This window comes from Phascolarctos cinereus, unplaced genomic scaffold (genome assembly GCF_003287225.1).
Source record: "Phascolarctos cinereus isolate Bilbo 61053 unplaced genomic scaffold, phaCin_HiC Scaffold_726;HRSCAF=1367, whole genome shotgun sequence".
NCBI classification, from domain to species: domain Eukaryota; kingdom Metazoa; phylum Chordata; class Mammalia; order Diprotodontia; family Phascolarctidae; genus Phascolarctos; species Phascolarctos cinereus.
Genome location: NW_027556098.1, coordinates 49986000 through 50005748, shown reverse-complemented (window position 1 = coordinate 50005748; position 19749 = coordinate 49986000). Strand labels below are relative to the sequence as shown.

Here is a 19749-nt window from a genome sequence, read left to right as displayed (position 1 = left end):
TCTAAGTTTAATCTATTTTTAACAGTTTATCACTTTCTTAAATTTAGGTGCTCAACAAAATAATAAATCAAACTGATCTTTAGAGTTGAATTTCTGAGATGTAAATTCACACCTAAATTTAATAGTTAGCTCTTCTGATCTAATACAAGTTTTTTCCAGCATATCCTTGTCTCTAATCTATTTCATTTAGTCCAGGAATGTTCCTAGATTTCTAGTTATTTATCTGTTCTTAGGGCAGCTAGGTGGTACAGTGGATAGAGCTCCAGGTCTGGAGTCAGGAAGACCTGATTTGATTTATTTTAGTGAGGCAAATGGGGTTAAGTGACTTGCCCAGGGTCACACAGCCAGTAATGTATCTGGTCTGAAGCTGGATTTGAACTCAGGTCCTCCTGACTCCAGGCGGGTGCTCTATCCACTGTGCCACTTAGCTGCCCCTAGGAAGACCTGATTTTTAATCTTGCCTGAAACACTTACTAGCTATGCGACCCTGAGCAAGTCACTTAACCCTGTTTGCTTCAGTTTTGTCAAGCTATTTGGTGACACCTGGTTTTCCAGACCTAAGGCCCTGAACTTGGCATAACAATGATCTTTTGAACTCTGGTTGATCTCACTTTCTGGCAAAGAGTATGGCTTTGACCAGCACCAGCTGTTCCACTGAGATTTATGATTTTCATATTAATCAGTAACTATTTAGATTTGTTGGAACTCCTTCTATTGCCCAGGGACCTGAGAGCCAACATGTTGCAGCCTAAAGCCATCCATCATATCTCTCGACATGTTCACAATCTCTGTTTCTTGTTACAACCAAGTGAATTGAACCAGGTACTGCACTCCTGTTCCCACCATGCTAACTCTGGTTCCTTACCCCACTGAATGATCACAATGCTTAACAACCGTTTATGGTTGAGACAGTCAACTTGCAGACTGTTCCCACAGGACACAGAAACTCCTGCATTGTTCACACATGAACCTGCCATGGGAACTGCTATGCAAAACCAAAAAATGATCTTGTTAGTTACTCTTGTGGTTTTTTATGTATGTAAGCCCTGACTTTGCCCCAGCATGTTAAGTAAGCCCTCCTCAGGAGAAGTAGCTTTTGCTTGCAAGTGTTTTACTCACTCTGAAGCTGAATAAACTTGTTTAATCCCTGACACATCTACCTCTGGCCTGCTCTGTTCGATTCTGGCCATTTCCAGGTTAGAGGCTGGTTCTGGTCCAGTGGACAATTTCTTCATCTATAAAATGAGCTGGAGAAGGAAATGGCAAACTACTCTAGTATCTTTGTCAAGAAAACCCCAAATGGGGTTAATTTTTTCTTGTAACATTCTTATTTGTTACATCAAATTTTCTATTCTATTCTGATATTTTCATCAGGAATGCTAGAAAGTCTAGTCCATTACAGATCTGTTCCCTGCCCCCATTCTCCGTGTATAATTATATTCAGCTTTGTTGGCTAAGTTATTCTTTGTAGTAAGCCTGTATCTTTTGGAATATTATATTCCAATTTGTTTCTTTAGGGTGGTGACTGCTAAATCTTGAGTGATCCTAACTGTGGCTCCTTGGTAACTGTCTACTTACAGCATTTTTTTCTCTCACCTGGAAGCTCTGGATTTTGGCTGTAATGTACTTTGGAGTTTTCTTTAGTGTTTCTTTAAGATGACTGGTTTACTGTTTCTAATTTCATTTTCCTCGACAATGCTAAGCGATCTGAACAGTATTATGATTTTTTGAAAAAAAAAGTCTATGATCCTTTTTTTGGTCGTGGATTTTATGTGATTCTTAAATTATTTCTTCTTTTTCACTTTCCCAGGTCAGTTACTTTTGCTAAGAGATAACCTTACATTCACTTTTATTTTGGCAGTCTTTGACTTTAATATCTCTTGTTGTCTTGTTGAGTTATTAATTTCTACATAGGTCATTCCAATTTTCAAGAAGTCTATTGCTTGGCTAAGGTTCTATACTTCTTCCAAATTGCTAATTCTATTTCCAATTCATTCTTCTGTAGCTCTCATTTCATTCCCAACTTATTCCTCTAGTCCTCTCATCTCATTTTTAAACTCTTGTTCTATCTCTTCCAGAAATTATAGTTAAACTTGTACTCAAGCTATGCTTTTCTTTAAGGCTTTGGTATTGTCGTCCTCTGGGTTTGTGTATGAAGAGTTATCTAGAAGAATATCTTTGCCACCATAATAGCTGTTTATGGTGGGATTTTAAAATTGTTGTTCACTCTTCCAGTTGACTTCCTTACTTTAGACTTTATGTTAGGACTGGACTCTGTACACGTCTGGAGGGATGTCTGGGGTGAGTTTGTGTGTTCTCTTAGGTCCTGGAGGTTATCAGCTGGTGTGTGAAGCCTGAGCCCTAGAGATGAGAAGCTCAGGATTTAGAGTACATTCCCTAAGAATGCCCAGGATCCCCTACTTCCAAGCTTTAATTCTTCCTTTCAGTTGATCCTCAGAGTAACAAAATGTAAGTTAGAGAGAGCTGAATTCCCTATCACTGAAGATCTTAAAAAGGACTAGAGAATAATTTCATGGTGGTGTTGAGACTTGGTTAGGGGTTGGACTAGCTTGTAGTAGTATTAGCTAATACTTAGATACTGCTTAAAGGTTTGCAAAGCACTTTATATATATATTATCTCCTTGCATCCTCACAATCCAGTGAGGTAGGAGCTATTATTCACCCTCATGATAAGATAATTATTTGTAAAGCTGTTAGCACAGTGCCATGTAGCACTATATGTGTAGCATGTAGCCACATACATGGCTCTCTCTCTTTCTCTCTCTCTTCCTTGCCCCTTATTTGACAGATGAGGAAACCAAGGCTGAGAGAGGATAAGGGACATTGCCCAGGTTCACATTATTAGTAAATACCTCAGGCAGGATTTAAACACAGGTCTTCTTTTGAGTTAGTTCCCTTTTAATACTAAGATCTGATGATTCTATGTGCTTTTTCCCCCTACTAGCTTTCCAATCAAACAGAAACACAACTGTCCACCTATTTTTCAATATTTTATTTTTGACAGGCATTTACAACATTCCATTCATAGACCTAAAAACATAAAAATAGACCTTCTTTCAGCTTATAAAAGAAATATATAAGAACCTTTGACATAGACACGTCATGACAATATGTACAAAGACAATGAAACCCTCTCCAAGCACCAGATTTTGCAGTATTTTAAAGCAGGCCATATTTCACTGGGTACAGTATAAGGGCTATTAATAAATCTACTTCTCTAATTAATTTAAACAACTGAACCAGAGATAATATGGAACAACGAAGTGATACAAAGGGTATAGAAACCATTCTAAATCTTTTAAGAAAATTGGAGAGTATAGCAAAAGTTTAATAGAATATGACTTTCAAAATATTAAGCTCAAGCCCCTGGAAACCCAAAAGGGATAGGGGGAGTGAGAGTGGAGGTGGGGAGAATATAGGGTAGGAAAGCAGGTAAGACTAGAAGGGACATAGAAGCATTACTGTTTTGGAACATTTTCTATTATGTCTTAAAATATAAAGTTATAAATGATTTTGTATAAAATATAATCCCTAAAGCTACTATAAAATTCAGGTTCTTAAGTACCTACTGATGTGTCAAACACCAAATAGATATTTATCCCCAAAAGAAAGTTTTCATATTTGAGCCCTTCTTTGGAAGTGAACATTTGTGGAATGGGATGGTGTGGGGTGGAAGAGCTGTAACCCTCCTCCCCTTTTTTTGCTTTGTTTTGAATTAAAAGTGCCATAACTTGTTTTTGTTCTTCCTATTTGGATCTATTTAAAACATTAGATTTTGATATGTCTACCCTGCTTTGTTGGCATGAAGAAACTGTTAAACACTAGAGACTTGTGAAGAGGTTTTTGGTTTCTAGACATTCGGTGATAGTCTATCATGGAAGAGAACATCTATGGATAAAGTTATGGGAAAATCAACATATGCCATATTAACTTTTTTGTGGAAATGATCGATTTGTTGGTCAAGTTTTCCACCCCCACCCCCATCTTGGCTATACTCACCAGAAACATATAGACTCATTGCTAATTACTAATTCAAATAAATTTCCATCTCAAATATATATTCAAACATAAAATCTGCTTCTTGGAAAAACAATTATTCCCAAGAAAGTGTTCCAGTTGACCTTTCATGTATAAAATATAAAGTCACTATGCCTACCTCTTCATTTTATAGACCTGGAGTTACATTAACACTGTAAAAATCTCAACTATTTGTGCCTTGCACATCAGGTAACATTTTAAAAAAAATAGTGTTTTGTTTCAAGTGATAAATTTGGATCTCTTTTTTTAAAGAGTTTGGCATCTTTATGATTCTATGCAAAACTAGAGCTTCCAGCATTGACATTAAAAAAGACCAGTCACAGACCAAAAAAAGGAGGGGAAAAGGCTCATCAAAACATAAATTCCCAAGCTTTCCTCACACATTTCTAAAATACAAATATTCTCTGACATCTAAGAAAGAAAGGAGTAAGAACACTGCAAATTGTACAGAGATATTTTCAAGGCAGTTTCCTATCAAGGAGATGAATCTCACGGATAAAAAAAAAAAACAACAACCAAAAAACCCAAAACCCTTTGCTCTCTGTGCTACCACTGAAGCTCATCTGCAGAACATACTTAAATGCCTTCAGTAACCTATTTTCCAGTGCTATATAATGCGCTTTTAAAAAATACATACATATATATTTTCATTTCTCAGCCCCTGATTATTTGAGAATAAATAAAAGCCCTTGGTAATGTACACAATACAAGACTCCAGCTTATTCTTTTTCAAATTCTAAACTATTTTGTTTCTGTTAAAACTTACGAAGTGATGTGGCTACATGGTTTTGGAACAAATCAACTGCCAAAACCCTGTGTGCAAGTGCGCAATCTAAAGGATAAAAGTCTTCTCAGTACGTGGGAAGGTGGGGGGGAAACCTACAAATACTACCTTAAAGGAAAGTGACATTTAGATTTCAGTGTTCCGTTTCCTGGTGGGGACAAAGTCTTCACGCCTAACCCAAATGACTTCCTCACTAGCGTTCTCCAGACCACCACTGATGCCAGACAAAGCTGCTTGTTTCTTGAGCTGGGTCATCCTTGAGGCATGACCAGCCACAGCTTGTTGACCTCTTTCCCGCTGATTGAGAGAGGCAGCCTGTAGCTGCTCCGGAAGGTCTCTGTCCACTGGTGACCCTTTCATGGATTTGCAGTATTCATCATCATCACTAAGGATGTCCGTCTCCTTGATGTCATCTTGCTCCTCGTACTGAGCAAGATCAAACTGTTCCTCTACCCAGCGGTCAGTGTCCCTGCCACTGGAAGGGTGCTGGGACTCTGTCTTAGGGCTGCTTGTGGAGACAGCATCTGAATCAATGGTAAACCTGTTTCGGGCCAGACGCCTCCTCCTTCTCCCAAGAGATTTACTTGGGGCTGACACTGCACACACACAAAACAAATATAAAAATAAAACCCCCATATGTTTTACATGAAATGAAATTCCAGAGAATATGCCAATATAGATTACATTCCCCTAACGACTTAATCATTAGGTACATTGAATCCAAGTTTACCTTGGTCCCAGTGAGAGTATTTAAAGTTAGTTAAAGGAAATATTTAAAGAGAGATTCTGGCAATGGGTGAAAGGGTGAGGAAAAAGAGACTTAATTCCCTTAAAGAGAATCATCTTTTACTTGAATCTGTCAGCCTCGATGTCAGATGTAAGAGAGTGGTGCTTGCTGCTATTTCTCTTAAAAGGAAGCTGAGGGTGACCTTGTGCTCCTAATTGGTCATGCCTTTATGCCTAAGGAGAAAAGCCTCCCCACCCTCCCATAATAGCAAAATAGGTAATATCTTAATGCTTTCATAATGAATCAAGAAAGACCTTAAGGCAGTGGCCATGACCTGAAAAACTCTTTGGACCTAGAACTTTTTCTGTACCAAAGGAACCAAAACCATCAGTTTGCCTTTTTAAGATTCTCAGCTGGACCAAGAGTTCAGAATTTCTTTTATTTCTTTATCCATCCATCCATCCAGACTGATTCTTCCAACCTGCCCAGGCTGGCAGTGCAAAGGCCACTCATGGGCTTGATCCTATTACTGATTTGCACAGGAACTCCGGACTGCTCTGTTTCCAACCTAGGCTGGCTCACCCGTCTTTAGGCAGCCTGGTGTCCTCCTGCTTCTAGGGGCTAGCCATATTAGTACTAGACTTGGTACAGACACTCCAGTGGCTTAGCTTCTTTTAGCTCACAATTTTGAGCTCAAGGACAACTTCAGCTTCCCTGGCAGCAGAGACCATGGGCATGTACCACGATGCCCTGCCCAGAATGTCTTACACTAAAGATTGGGGGGGGAGGGGGAATGGACAAAACTAAGATTGATCAAAAAAGTTCATCCTCCCAACCACTACAATATCTTATTTTGAAAAAATTTGATTATATGCTCAAAGGATTAAACTTAACTTTGGAGTTCATGAAACCCAAACACTGACTATACCTTAAGACAATTCCTGCAGGTTCCTAGCCTTGAGCCTTTTTACCTTCTTCTATAAGACTGACTAGTTAACAACTGGGTCATTGTAAGAAATAAATAATAAATGATTGCAAAGCACTTCATAAACAACTTGCTATAATATTATTAAATAAGAGAAGGGGAAATTCTGGGAATTATTGACTCACTCACATACATACAAAGTGCTATTCACATGACAATATAGCTGTTTTTCCTTCTCTAGTAACAAAACTGTCACATTAAACACAAGAAGACAAAGTGTTATGATACTTCTAATAGAGTTCTAATAGAGCCTAAAGTTAAATCACACAAGGAACTTCTTGACTGACACACAAATTATTATAGTTCAAGCAGCTCCATCACTGAGACCACTTTTAACTATTCCCAGATTATAGCACCATACTAGCAATTTCAGTCAAAGGCTCAGCGGGTTAACACAGGGTTGGAGCACACAACACTTGGACATTGGTTTTTCCCTTTGGCCAAGTGTGACCTTAGGCTAATTAGGCCTTTGTCCACTTTTTCATGCCAAAGGTGATGGTATGAAAATGGTTATCCTCCAGCTTAAAATGTGAACAAATAAGCTCTGATGTGGGAAGAAAGGAAAACCCTTTCTAAGAGGACTGAAAAGCACACAGAAGAAAACCAGAAAATTCCTGTCCAAATGTATCTCAATATCATAGTATAATTGGCTTTCTTCCTGAAAGTTTTAACTCAATCATGGATCATCTGTAGTAGAGTTGTAACTAGGACTTTCTGTACCAGTAGTGCCAGAACACTGCTGAGGAAGGCCTGGTGGGACAGGGAAAAAAAAGGACAGCGGGAGGTACAAAGAAGTTCATTTAGGCATACAGTCAGGGTAGAGAGGAAGCTGTCTCCTACATTAACTGACTATTCTTCCAAACAAGGTACTAAACGCAGCTCATGTTGTTGAAGGACTGAAAATTCTGCCAATGCCTCTAGGAATTTCAGCACCCTGGAACAGCACTCTAGCTGCCCCATGTTAGTTACTGTTCTGACTGAAGTCAATTAAATAAAGAGAGTAGAATATTATTAGACTTTCTTGGTTATGAGTCAAACTATTCTGCTTTCATCTTTAGACAGAATGGAATCAGAGAGAGAAATTACCTTCATTTAATGACAGCACAAAAAAAAGCATAAACTTCTGTCTGCTAACACTTCTTCTTATGAACTTAGTCATCTTGGGTGAGTGCCTCTCCACTTTTTCAGACATTCTTTGATTTAAAATTTCCTTTTTCTAATGTTAGGAAAGAGCGTTTAATGTTGCACTGACTTCGCCAATTATCATCATGTGATCATGTGTCTGATTACAGATAAGAGCTCCCAAAAGGAGAAACATAAATATGTTTTTTAACAATGAATCAGTGAATTATTCATTTGTCCTATCCGATGTAGATGGTAAAGATTTCTCTGGATGTTCACAAAGATGCAAAATTTGGGGTGTTTGAAAATGGCTTAAGAAATCTTACAAAGAACTGCTAACTAGTTCCCTAGAGAGCAAAAATGCTTACTTTCAATGAACTTGAGTTCACTGAAATACGAATATGTAAAATATGAAAATGGACTGAATATAAATGGCTGGATTCATCTTTATCGAATATTTCTGGACAGATAAAGGACATCTGAGAAATTTCCAAGTTACAATCTTTTTACAAGAAGATGAAGAAAAGGAGAAGTGAACATTGCTAAAATAAGGGCCCCATGGGACAACATAAAAATGGACAGTATATTAGGACTGGCAAGATTCCTAACAGACATCAGTGCAGAGCAGGGCACACACGGTAATAGGCATTTAACAAATACTTATTCATTTACTGAAATCTATCTAATGGAAAATTTATTTTTATAACTTAAAAAACCATTGAATTATTTCTCAGCATTACCTAAGCTTTCTCTTTGAGGGTCTTCACCCAGTCACAGGACACTGTGCCTCTTAGACATAGCTGAAGAAAAGGAGGAAGATGATGGAGGAAAGGTCACACAGCGTAGGACAATCTCAGGTTCCCTCCAGAGGAGTAGGAAATGAAACCATCTGGATATGATTCATGTAAAATTCTGCCTTTTCTGGAAATATATCACAGCTGTTCTCCCAAAAAGGATAACCGTTCTCAACCTCTTGGTGAAGGAGTAGAGGAGGGTGAATGACTCTTAAGTTTATACCTTGGGAACAAATCCACTTTCCCCCTTTTCTATATCAGGACAAAGCTTTCTCAAATTAAAAGACTCTCCTTCAGCAAGTTTCTCTCATGGATATATTAAAATGATATAAGATTCACCAAAAGACAGAACAGAGATGACTTCTTCAATGACCCTCTGAGTATTAAAAATCAAATGAAGCTTAAAGTAAGGGAAGGTAAACTTGTGTTTGCCACTGCAATGGAGATAGATAATGGTCAGTATAGACGTCAAATAGACAAGGGTTTTCTTAAAGATGCAGAGGTCTCCAGATGCTGTTGTTTGCCAATATTGTTTTGATTATATCAAGTCTTAGAATATTATAGTGCCTCCTATATAAGCAAAATCCTAATGATCCAAAAAGATTCTGGTCTAATTACCATAATGACTCAAAAACAGTTTGGCCTAACCACCAAATAGGAAAAAGCAAATGGACAAAGAATGCCTATTGTCCAAACTATGACTGTTCGGACAGAGAGCCCAGTGACTAAATCTATCAGTCCAAGTATCTTGGACGTATAATACAGATATATTCAAGTTTCTGGTGGTGGTTGTTCTGTTATCAGTTGTGTCTGACTCTTTGGAGTTTTCTTGGCAAAGATACTGGAGTGATTTGCCATTTCCAGCTCATTTTACAGATAAGAAAACTGAGGCAAACAGGGTTAAGTGACTTGCCACTTAAGGGTCACACAGCTAATAAGTATCTGAGGTCAAATCTGAACTCAGGTCTTCCTGACTCCAGGTCCAGCCCTCTATGCACTGCACCACCTAGATGCCCCTAGATAATGAAGGGGAACTTCTTTTTTTTTTTTTAGGCAATTGGGGTTAAGTGACTTGCCTGGGGTCACCCAGCTAGTAAGTGTCAAGTGTTTGGTCTGAGGCCAGATTTGAACTCAGGTCCTCCTGACTTCAGGGCCAGTGCTCTATCCATTGTGCCACCTCACTGCCCCTTGAAGGGGAACTTTCATTAACAATTAAATAGGAAAAGAGTAGGTCATACATATTACCTTTGGGAAACTGTGCAGTGCTTTTAATGACTCCAAGCCACCTCCTGAAACAAACCCTTTAGGTCCATATTTTTTTTTAAAGCAGTATTGTTCCAGAAAGGCAGCAAAGTATAGCGAGATCTAGGAAGAACTGGAATCAGGAAGAACTGGATTTCAGTTCTACCTCTAAAATACACTATGTGACCATTGGGAACTCACTTAATTTCTCAGTGTCTAAGCAATTCTAGAAGACTGTAAGTTATGAAGAGTTACCAATCTGCATCACTGGAGGGAATTTCCACATGGGGCATCCTCCATACTAATGAAATCACAAGCCAGGAGCAAAATAAATAAATAAATAAAAATTTCTCAAGATGCTTTATGGGTTTGAGTCATGAACACCAAAGCTATTTGAGAGTGACTGCAGAGGCAATGGAGAGGCATACTTTTGGTATGCACAAGCTATGATACACTAGCAATAGCAGGAGAAGCTAGTGTAAGGGACATCCCTGAAGTGATGAGTCATCCCAGAGGGAGGTGGGCCACGCATGGAGCTGGATCCAGGGATGCCAGATAGAGGCTCTATGTTTTCCACTGGTATCCACTGGTAGTCTCAGATGCTGCAAAGAAAGGTCCCCAGCACCAGTAGGACTTTCCATGGAGGATTCATGTGAAAAGTGGACAAGAATCACCATTTTGAGAAAGTTTATAATTTGTGACACTGAAGGGAACCTCCACTTCAATGAGATCACAGCTCCATCAAAGCACTGAATTAAAAGAAGTCATCTCAGGCATGAGGGCAAGGAAAGAAAGAAAGAAAAAAAGCAAACTCTCCCGGTATTTTAATTGACCCCAAGATCAGAAACAATAATTACTGAGAGCGAGTGAGCTGCTTAGTCACTGTACTACCATGTTTACAGAACAGCTTGCTGGGAACTTGGTGAAAAATACACACATTACTCTCTGTAAACAAAGCCAGCCAGCATGCAAAGCAGCTATCTTCATTCCCACGGAGTGATCAAGTCTACTTTGCAAAGAGGATGTTATTGTCACTAGCTTAGGAATAACGGGGATGGCAGAGCTTTCAAGTCAAAAGTAGGAGGGCAGCAAAGGGGAAACCTGAAGTGGAAAAGTAAAGGTATAAATAGATGATAAAAGGAATGTAAGAGAGGGAGAAGAAACCACACCCAAGGAAAGCCAAAGCACCTTAATCCACACAAGGCAACACCTTTGTTTTACTCAGCAAGTTGGGTGCTATAATAGATTGGGGATGACAGGGATCTTCAAAATCTGTATCCCTACAGTACCTGCCCTGCTCATAGCTGGCCTTGCACCTTTAAGGGGGTATAGTCTTTTTCCTCCAAAAGGGACATATTGCTGAGATGAGGGCAGACTTTCTGTTTTGAGGAGCTGTCTTCTGTGTTTATCACGTAAGATTGAATGCACAGCCTTCAGAAAATCTTTTCTACTTTCTGGGGAGCTAAAAAAAAAAAGAAAACGAAAAGATTCAAATAAGTTAAAAGGCAGAGGTACTTAATATATATCTAGAACTCCTAATGATATGGAACAAAGTCAAATGCCAAATAATGTATTGTCTAATGGTCATGGACAAATCCAGAGATTTAAAAACTACAATTCTTATGCTGCACTAAGAAATTAGTAAACATGTATTTCTTTCTCCACACTACTTGATATTCACCTATTTAAATATCAGGGCTTACTAATCTCTATGCCTATTGGCTTAAAAGCAGACAGATTTTCTACAGCAAAATATAATCAAACTCTGCTCTTAATAAAAACTTCAGAATTCACAATCCTCAAATGCTTTCTCAAATTTGGACTATGCCATCTTAGCAAGTCTGAAGAGCAACCCCAAAATTATTTTTCGGTAAATGGATTTTCCTAGGGAAGATCCTTGACCTTCCTCACCCTTCTTCACAATAAACCTTTTTTTTTTTAACAAAATGTTTAGCATTAAAAATAAACATATAAGTTGTTCTTTGCAATATGTAAATCCTATTTTCTACTCTAAAAATGACTTACTCTGCAAGTTTTTATTTAATATTAAAGCCCTTGAATCTTTAAATAGATATCATATTTATTGAATACTTTAAATTCTTTCTTAGTACACACAGAATAGGTACAGTAAAAAAAAATACTTCTATTGATAGATGGCTCACAAGTCCAGTCTATAGATCCAGCACGGATTCATAATGTCCCCTTGGATCACTGTATTTCCATTCAATACTCTCCTTTGTTCCCTCTCTCCCTCTCATCCCAATTCTCCAGCCTCTCAAGGATGCTATAAATGGCAAATGTCAATAAAGCAATTTTTCAAGAAGAGAAATACAGGATTTCTTATTGCCATAAATGCACATTATAGACGTAAATAAAGTAGCAGTCTTTCTATTAAATATTACATGTATGTAAAACTTTACTTACTTCTTCCAAAGCTAAAGCATTAAGCATTTTTGTAGTTAGAGCCTATTGAGTAACATCTGCTGTGCTGAATTTTTTAAGTCCAGCCTAAACACTGCAGGAGTTTAAATTGTATGTTTTGTAGGCTTGAGTAATTGTTTTTATTAATGAACACTTATTGGGTACCAATGACATAAAAACCTCTATACAGGAACAAGCCATATAGGCCCTTTCTTCTGAATATACAGTTCATGTATGAACACTTACCTGCAACAGAGGTGGAAAGACCTCTCTGGTCTCCCTTCAGATTCTGATTTAACATGGACAATCTCACAGACTGAATTAGCTTCTGCATCTAGGTAAATTGGGGGCAATACAAAGCAAGGATGAGTTATGTGTATTTCTTTTAAAAAAATTTTGTTTTTAATTTACAGAATAAAATAAGCATTTCTACAATATAGTATATTAAAAATATGATTGAATATGGAACTGCAAATATATTATAGGCAACTTGCTATTACTTTTAAATATAGTAAAGTTCGTATATAAATTTCTTTTTTTTTTACCTCCCTCCCCTGCCCTATCATTAGATGCACACATTTCAAACTGATGAACAAATACTGGATTTCACAAAAATAGTTTTCATTCTTCGGCATAAAAATAAATGCAAAACTCCTTAAGTTCAACTGAATTCCCCAATCCTAAAAGATAAATGCTTCTTCTTGGAAGTATGTAAAAAGCTGTTGGACAGAGGAAGAGTTCTTGACAAAACAAGGGTTAGGAGAATCAGAAGATGAAAGGGACAATTTTGACCATACAATAATGAAACGTTTTTGTCATTAACCAAATCAGTGCAGTTAGAATCATAAAAGAAAAGGTCCTTTAATTTTTTTATAGTATGATCTTTAATGTTAATATTACAATTCCATTTATAATGTATTGTAGAATATAACATAAGGGGTTGGTCTAAGTCTTATTTCTGTCAGACTGTTTTCCAGTATTCTTCGCATTTTAAAAAAATTTTTCCCTGCAGTTTTTATCAAATAGTTCTGAAGGAATTTATGTTTTCTGATTTAACAAACACTGGGTTATTGAGGGTTTTTTCTTTCCAATTCTCTCATCTAGTTTGTTCCATTGATCTACCTCTCTTTTGTAACTAATACCAAATGATTCTGATGATTCTTCTTTATAGTATAGTCTGAAAGTGCCATTTCCCCTTCATCCCTACCTCTTTTTATTATTTCTCTTGATATTCTGGATCTTTTATTTTTCCAAATGATTTTTGTTCTTATTTTATCAAGTACTATGGAAGTAACCGTTTGATAGTTTGAGTGGCATAGCATTAAAAATGTAAATAATTTGGCAATAATTGTCATTTTTATTATATTGGAATCGCCTTGCTATGAGCAGTAAATTTATTATTTAAGTTGTTCTTTATTTCTTTAAGGGGTACTTGGCAAATGAATTTACACAAATATTTGTAGACTGATGTTCAGATATTTTATGCATTTTGTAGTTAACTGGGATAGGATTTTTCTTTCTACTGTTGCTTCTGCTATGGGTAGGAGACATGTCAGTGTACCTAGGAGAAGGGAAGTGATCAAACAGTTTAAAAAAATCTTTTAATCGATTTTCTTTGATAAGAGGTTGGCATCCAAGAAAAAAAATTAACAGATCTATGTACATATATGTATAATCAAGTCATTCCCTAATAGATAGTGGTTAAAGGATATGAACAGAGAAGAATCACAATATTAACAACCACATGAAAGAAAGCTACAAATCACAATCACAAATGCAAATAAAGAGAAATGAAAATAAAAACAGAATGTGTTTCATGACATACATTGCAAAGTGGCCAAAGATGGAAACAGTAAATATTGGAGGGGTTGTGGAAAGATAGCCATCGTTGGTGCGGCTGTGAATCAGTCATTTGATAAGCACTTTTTTTTTTTGGCTTTTTGGTGAGGTACTTGGGATTCAGTGACTTGCCCAGGATCACACTTACTAGTGTCAAGTTTCTGAGGCTGGATTTGAACTCAGGTCCTCCTGACTCCAAGCCTGGAGCTCTATCTATTGTGCCACCTACCTGCCCCTTGATAAGCCCTCATTAAGCACTTACTTGTGGACCATGCCAGGTACTGTGCTAATCACTGGGGAGACGAAGCAAAGCAAAGGATAGTCCCTGCTCTTAAGGAGCTTACAGTCTAGCAAAGGAGACAACATGCAAAATTATCATGTACAAATAAGATATAGACAGGATAAATTGGAAATGATCTACAAAAATAAGGTATTAGCATTAAGAGAGATTGGGAAAGCCTTGTAGAAGGAAGGACTTGAAGGAAGTCAGGGAACCCAGGAAGCAGGGATGAGCGAGAGAATTTCTGGGATAGGGAATGTAAAGAGTTGGGAAGCGTAGTTTGAGGAAAAGGAAGGAGGCCAGTGTTGCTGAATATCAGCATATTTAGGGACAAGGAAGGAATAAGAAGACTAGTTTAGGAACGCTTTAGAATGCCAAAAAGAGGATTTCATATTTGATCCTGGAGGTAATGGTTTATTGAATGGGGGATGACGAGGTAAGTATGTATGACATGGTCAGACCTGTGCTTTAGAACTTAAGACAGAGATCTGATAATCATCAATTTGACAGCTAAGAGGAAGATGGACTGGGGTGGGGTGGGACATGGTCAGACCTGTGCTTTAGGACTTAAGACAGAGATTTGATAATCATCAATTTGACAGCTAAGAGGAAGATGGACTGGGGTGGGGTGGGGGGACTTGGCGGCAGAACAACCAGCAGGCTACTGCAATAATTCAGGTGAGAGGTGATGAAGGCCTGAACTAAGGTGGTATCAGTGTCAGAAGAGAGAAGGGGCTAAGAGAGATGTTGCCAAGGTACACACTGGATATAGGAGATGACAACAGTTATGACTTGAGGATATTACCTAGATTTTGAGCCTGGGTGACTAGGAGGATGATGGTAGGTTTAGAAGGAAAGATGAGTTCAGCTTTGGACAAGATGAGTTTATGATTCAAGATGTCCAATAAGCAGTCGGAGATGCCAGACTATTTTGTTATTGTTCAGTTATTTTAGTCATGTCTGATTCTTTGTGACCCCACTGGGAAAGATTAGGGCTGGATAAACTTATTTGAGAATAATCAGCATAGAGATAATTACATCCTGTGAGCTGATGACATCACGGGGCAATCTGGATTTGGCATTTAAGAGATCATTATTAATTTTGAAGAGAACAGTTTCAGTGGAATTATAAGGTCGGAAGCCAGACTGTAAGGAGTTAAGAAGAGAGTGAGAAGAAAGAAAGTGGAATCATTTATTGTAGACAGCCTTTTCAAGGAGCTTGACCAGAAAGGGCAGAAGACATACAGATCGATAGTGGAGGCAGAAGGATCAAATGAGGATTTTGTGAGAATGGGGGACAATGGGTATGCTTGTAAGCAGTAGGAAATGAACCAGCAGAGGGAGAGATTGAAAATAAATGATAAAAGTAGGGAGGATGGGCAGGGAGGAGGGAAAAAGGCAGGATAGATTTTTGTATTTAGAGGGGTTTGTCTTGGAAAGGAAAAGGATCAGCTCTTCATATGAGATGGGAGTGGAGGAGATACAGAATGCATCTGAATGATGTAAGAGAAAATGGGAGCTCTTGGCCAAAGGCTTCATATTTTCAGGAAAATATGAGGCAAAGTTCTCATCTGAGAGGGTAGGGAGAGGATGAAGTTATGGAAGGTTTGCAGAGGGCTGAAAAGGTTTAGAAAAACTGCTGTGGTGTGTGGGGTAGTGAATGGATTAGAGGGGTGTAAAAAGATCGCCTTGCGGGCTGCAGTTAAGATTATGTAACACATATTTACAGTGGTCTCAGATCAGAGGGTTTCAAGATTTTTTTTTTAGCTTCATTTAGCATCCTGCAAATAGGGTGAAGGGAGGGGAGTAATCCAAGGCTGGAGCTTGATAGGGCAAGACCAGCAATAGGATAAGGAGGGCGAGGGACAAGAGAGAAGCAGATATTACTGAATTCTCCAAAGGGTCAAGATGGGGGTAAAGAGTGTGGACAGTGCAAGGGTAATGGGCTAGGAAAGAAGTGGGGAGCAGAGAGATTGGATCACTATGAAGACAAAGAATAAAGTTAGGTATTGCAAGGCAGAGCAAAAGATGGAATTAAAAAAAAATATGAGATAAAACAATGCCAGAGTTCATGAACATGGAAGTGAATCACTTGTGGCTGATGGCAAGATTAAGGGCCTGTGCATAGCTGTAGCTGAGGTGGGGTGGAGGGGTGCTCATGGGAAACATGAGAAATGGAGAAGTTAGTGTATTTTGTTTTTTAAATTTTTTTAAAATATAAATTTATTTATTTTTAGTTTTAAATATTTACTTCCACAAGATTTTGAGTTCCAAATTTTCACCCCATCTCACCCCTCCCCCCACCCCAAGATGGCATGCATTCTGCATATCCCTTCCCTGAATTTTTGTTTGTTTGTTTTTTGGGTTTTTTTGGCTAGGCAATGAGGTAAGTGACTTGCCCAGAGTCACACAACTAGTAAGTATGATATGTCTGAGGCCGGATTTGAACTCAGGCCCTCCTGAATCCAGGGCCAGTGCTCTATCCACTGTGCCACCTAGCTGCCCCTAAGTTAGTGTATTTGAGGGAAGATCGCTGTGTACATATGAATATCAATACGTATATTGAAGCACTCTACTATAGGGGCAGGGATTGGGTAAGAAATGACCATGGGGCAGCTAGGTGGCTCAGTGGATAGAGCACTTGCCCTGAAGTCAGGAGGACCTGAGTTCAAATGTGGCATCAGACCAAACACTTGACACTTACTAGCTGTGTGACCTTGGGCAAGTCACTCAACCCTAAATGCCTAAAATAAATAAAAAAATAAAAGAAAAAGAAAAAGACCATGAACCTGACACTGAAATCACTGAGGAAAGGAAAGTGTTGTGGATGTTGGGAGACAAAAGCTCCCAGAATCTTGATTGTGTGATAATTATGGATTGAATGAACCTCGAAGGAGGAGAGGTTACTGAGTAATAGTAGTAGAGGAAGAGCATGGAAGAGGTAATGGAGTACAAGGAGTGTTCCAACTCCTCCACCACAACCAGCGAGTTGGGCAATATGTGTAAAACAGTGCTGGAAATGGTAGCTAAGGAAGTGGTGTTCATCAGGAGGGAGCCAGATATCAGTGAGTGAAAGACAACAGAAAGTGAGAAAGGAAAACTTTTAAGATGAAAGCAAATTTATCACCTATAAAGTAGGCATATCAGAGACCAGAGTGGAAGGGTAAATCTTAAGGGAAATACTAGAGGGAGTCATCAAGTTGAGGGGATGGTAATAAAGGAACAGGCAATGATAGTGAACAGTTCAGAATCGCCAGGATAGGGAAGTTATGTTAGGCTGGACATATGCTAATCACCAAGGGGTAGGTTTCAACAGGTTATTGTCTCTAGGGAGGCCAGAGGGTGAGCTGGTGGTGGAGAGTGAGCAGTGAAGCTGGTATTTCTTCTTCTTTTTTGGTTTTGCCATAGAATCTGATATGCTCTTTCTTTTTCTTTTTTTTTCTTCTCAATTACAAGTAACAAAAAATTTTTACATTTGTTTTTTAAAATTTTGAGTCCCAAATTCTCTCTTTCCCTCCTTGAGAAGGCAAGCAATTTGACACAGATCATACATGTGCAGTCATGCAAAACATTTCCATATTAGTCATGTTGCAAAAGAAAACACAGACAAGAATCAAACTCAGGGTGGAGCCACCTCAGGCCTCAGCTTATTGTTGTTGCTTGTCCTTCATTCTTGAAGAGAACCATAACATCAAAGAGGTAATGCCATGACATGCAAGTGAACTGGATTTAAGCAAGGGAAGGCTGTGCAAGGTCACCAGCCTCACTCTCTCCTCCTGAGCCATCTGGGTCTAGTGGCCAGATATAGATCAGGACAACGTGTGATGGCCCAGGATGCAGAGGGAGACCTTGGTCTTTTTTAAGCTAAGATCTTTAACAGGTCTCAAGTCAGACTGAGGTAACTCCCATTCAGCGATTAAGGCTAGGTAAAAATTAGGCAAAGAATAGCTTAGTCAGTTACCTAGTCATTGAATTAACTCCCATTGTTTTAACATGTTATTCTCAGCGTCCAATCCCATTAAGGGATTGTTTTCCTAGATATCTCTGGCCAGCCCACAGATTTTTCTTTAGACATAAACCACAGGGGCAGCTAGGTGGCACAGTGGGTAGAGCTCCGGCCTTGGAGTTGAGGAGGACCTGAGTTCAAATCCAAACTTAGACACTTGACACTTAATAGCTGTGTGACCCTGGGCAAATCACTTAACCCCATTGCCTACACCCCACCCCACCCCCCAAAAAAATTAAGACATAAACCAGGTACCTGAAGAAGGACTTAAGCTGTTGTTGGCTACACCTACACTGGGGAGCATGGAGCTGTAAACCTAGTCATAGAAATCAAGGATCAAAAGGGAAATTCCATGTCTTCCTGGGAAGGAGGCCTTTATGCCAGGGCTGTGGCCAAAAATCATGATTTTATAGCCATGTCACCTAACCTCTCTTCTTAGTACCTTCATCTGTAAAATGGGGATATCTGGGGTAGGTGGTACAGAACTCATTTTCCTGAGTTCATATCTGGCCTCAGACACTTCCTAGCTGTGTGACCCTGAGCAAGTCACTTAATCCTGTTTGCCTCAATTCTTCATCTGTAAAATGAGATGGAGGAAATGGCAAACTACTCTAGTAAATTTGCCAGGAAAACTCCAAATGGGGAAGAATCAAACTTGACTGAACAACAACAAATAGGGGGTAAGCAGTTATAGAGGCAGGGGAAGAGGAGAGGTAGAAAAAATGGCAGGCAAAACCTTCCTCAAGCAAACATTGTCTTTGACCTGATTAACAAATACCTTAATGTAAGCCCAATAGGAGGAGAACAAAGCAGCAGCAGAGTTATGCTGATTAATGGATATCACAAATGTGGGGCAAGGGGAGGGAAAGACAAATAAGAAAGTAAAATAGAAAAAAATATTTATGGACATCATATAAGGGCAGGTTAAGACTTGGGGTTTTCTCTCTTTTTTTTTCCTTAAAAGGCAATTGGGGTTAAATGACTTGGCCCAGGTTCACACAGCTAGTAAGTGTCAAGTGTTTGGTCTGAGGCCGATTTGAACTCAGGTCCTCCTGATTTCAGGGCCGGTGCTCTATCCACTGCACCACCTAGCTGCCCCCAATTTGGGGTTTTCTTAGTAAAGATACTGGAGTGGTTTACCATCTCCTTCTCCAGCTCATTTCACAAATAAGGAAACTGAGGCAAATGGGATTAAGTGACTTGCCCAGGGTTACACAGCTAGTTAAGTGCCTGAGGCCAAATTTGAACTCAGGAAGATGAATCTTCCTGACTTCAGACCTGGTACCTGCCACCAAGAATACGAAATGTATATATTATAATGACTTTACCTGCACTTGTCAAAGCTCGAACCTGAAGAGCTTCAGTAGGAATCATGTGACGAAACCGGAATGGGTCCCATTCCTCATAAATTGAAAGCCTGTGAGATCCTACCTGTATGACAAATGGAAACTATTTCAGTAGAGAATACCATGTTTCACATGGTAATTGGG

The 19749-nt window shown here is 38.8% G+C and overlaps 1 protein-coding gene across 1 annotated transcript in view; it reads right to left on the bottom strand.

Moving 5' to 3' along the window:
- Positions 1–2998: 2998 nt before the first annotated feature.
- The window catches only part of TIAM1 (TIAM Rac1 associated GEF 1), a 243823-nt gene continuing 227072 nt past the window's right edge, over positions 2999–19749 (bottom strand). Inside the window, 4 exon segments of the mRNA XM_078146537.1 lie at positions 2999–5439; positions 11003–11175; positions 12381–12468; positions 19588–19690. Coding sequence (XP_078002663.1) covers positions 4970–5439; positions 11003–11175; positions 12381–12468; positions 19588–19690 — 834 coding nt within the window. The 3' untranslated portion in view covers positions 2999–4969.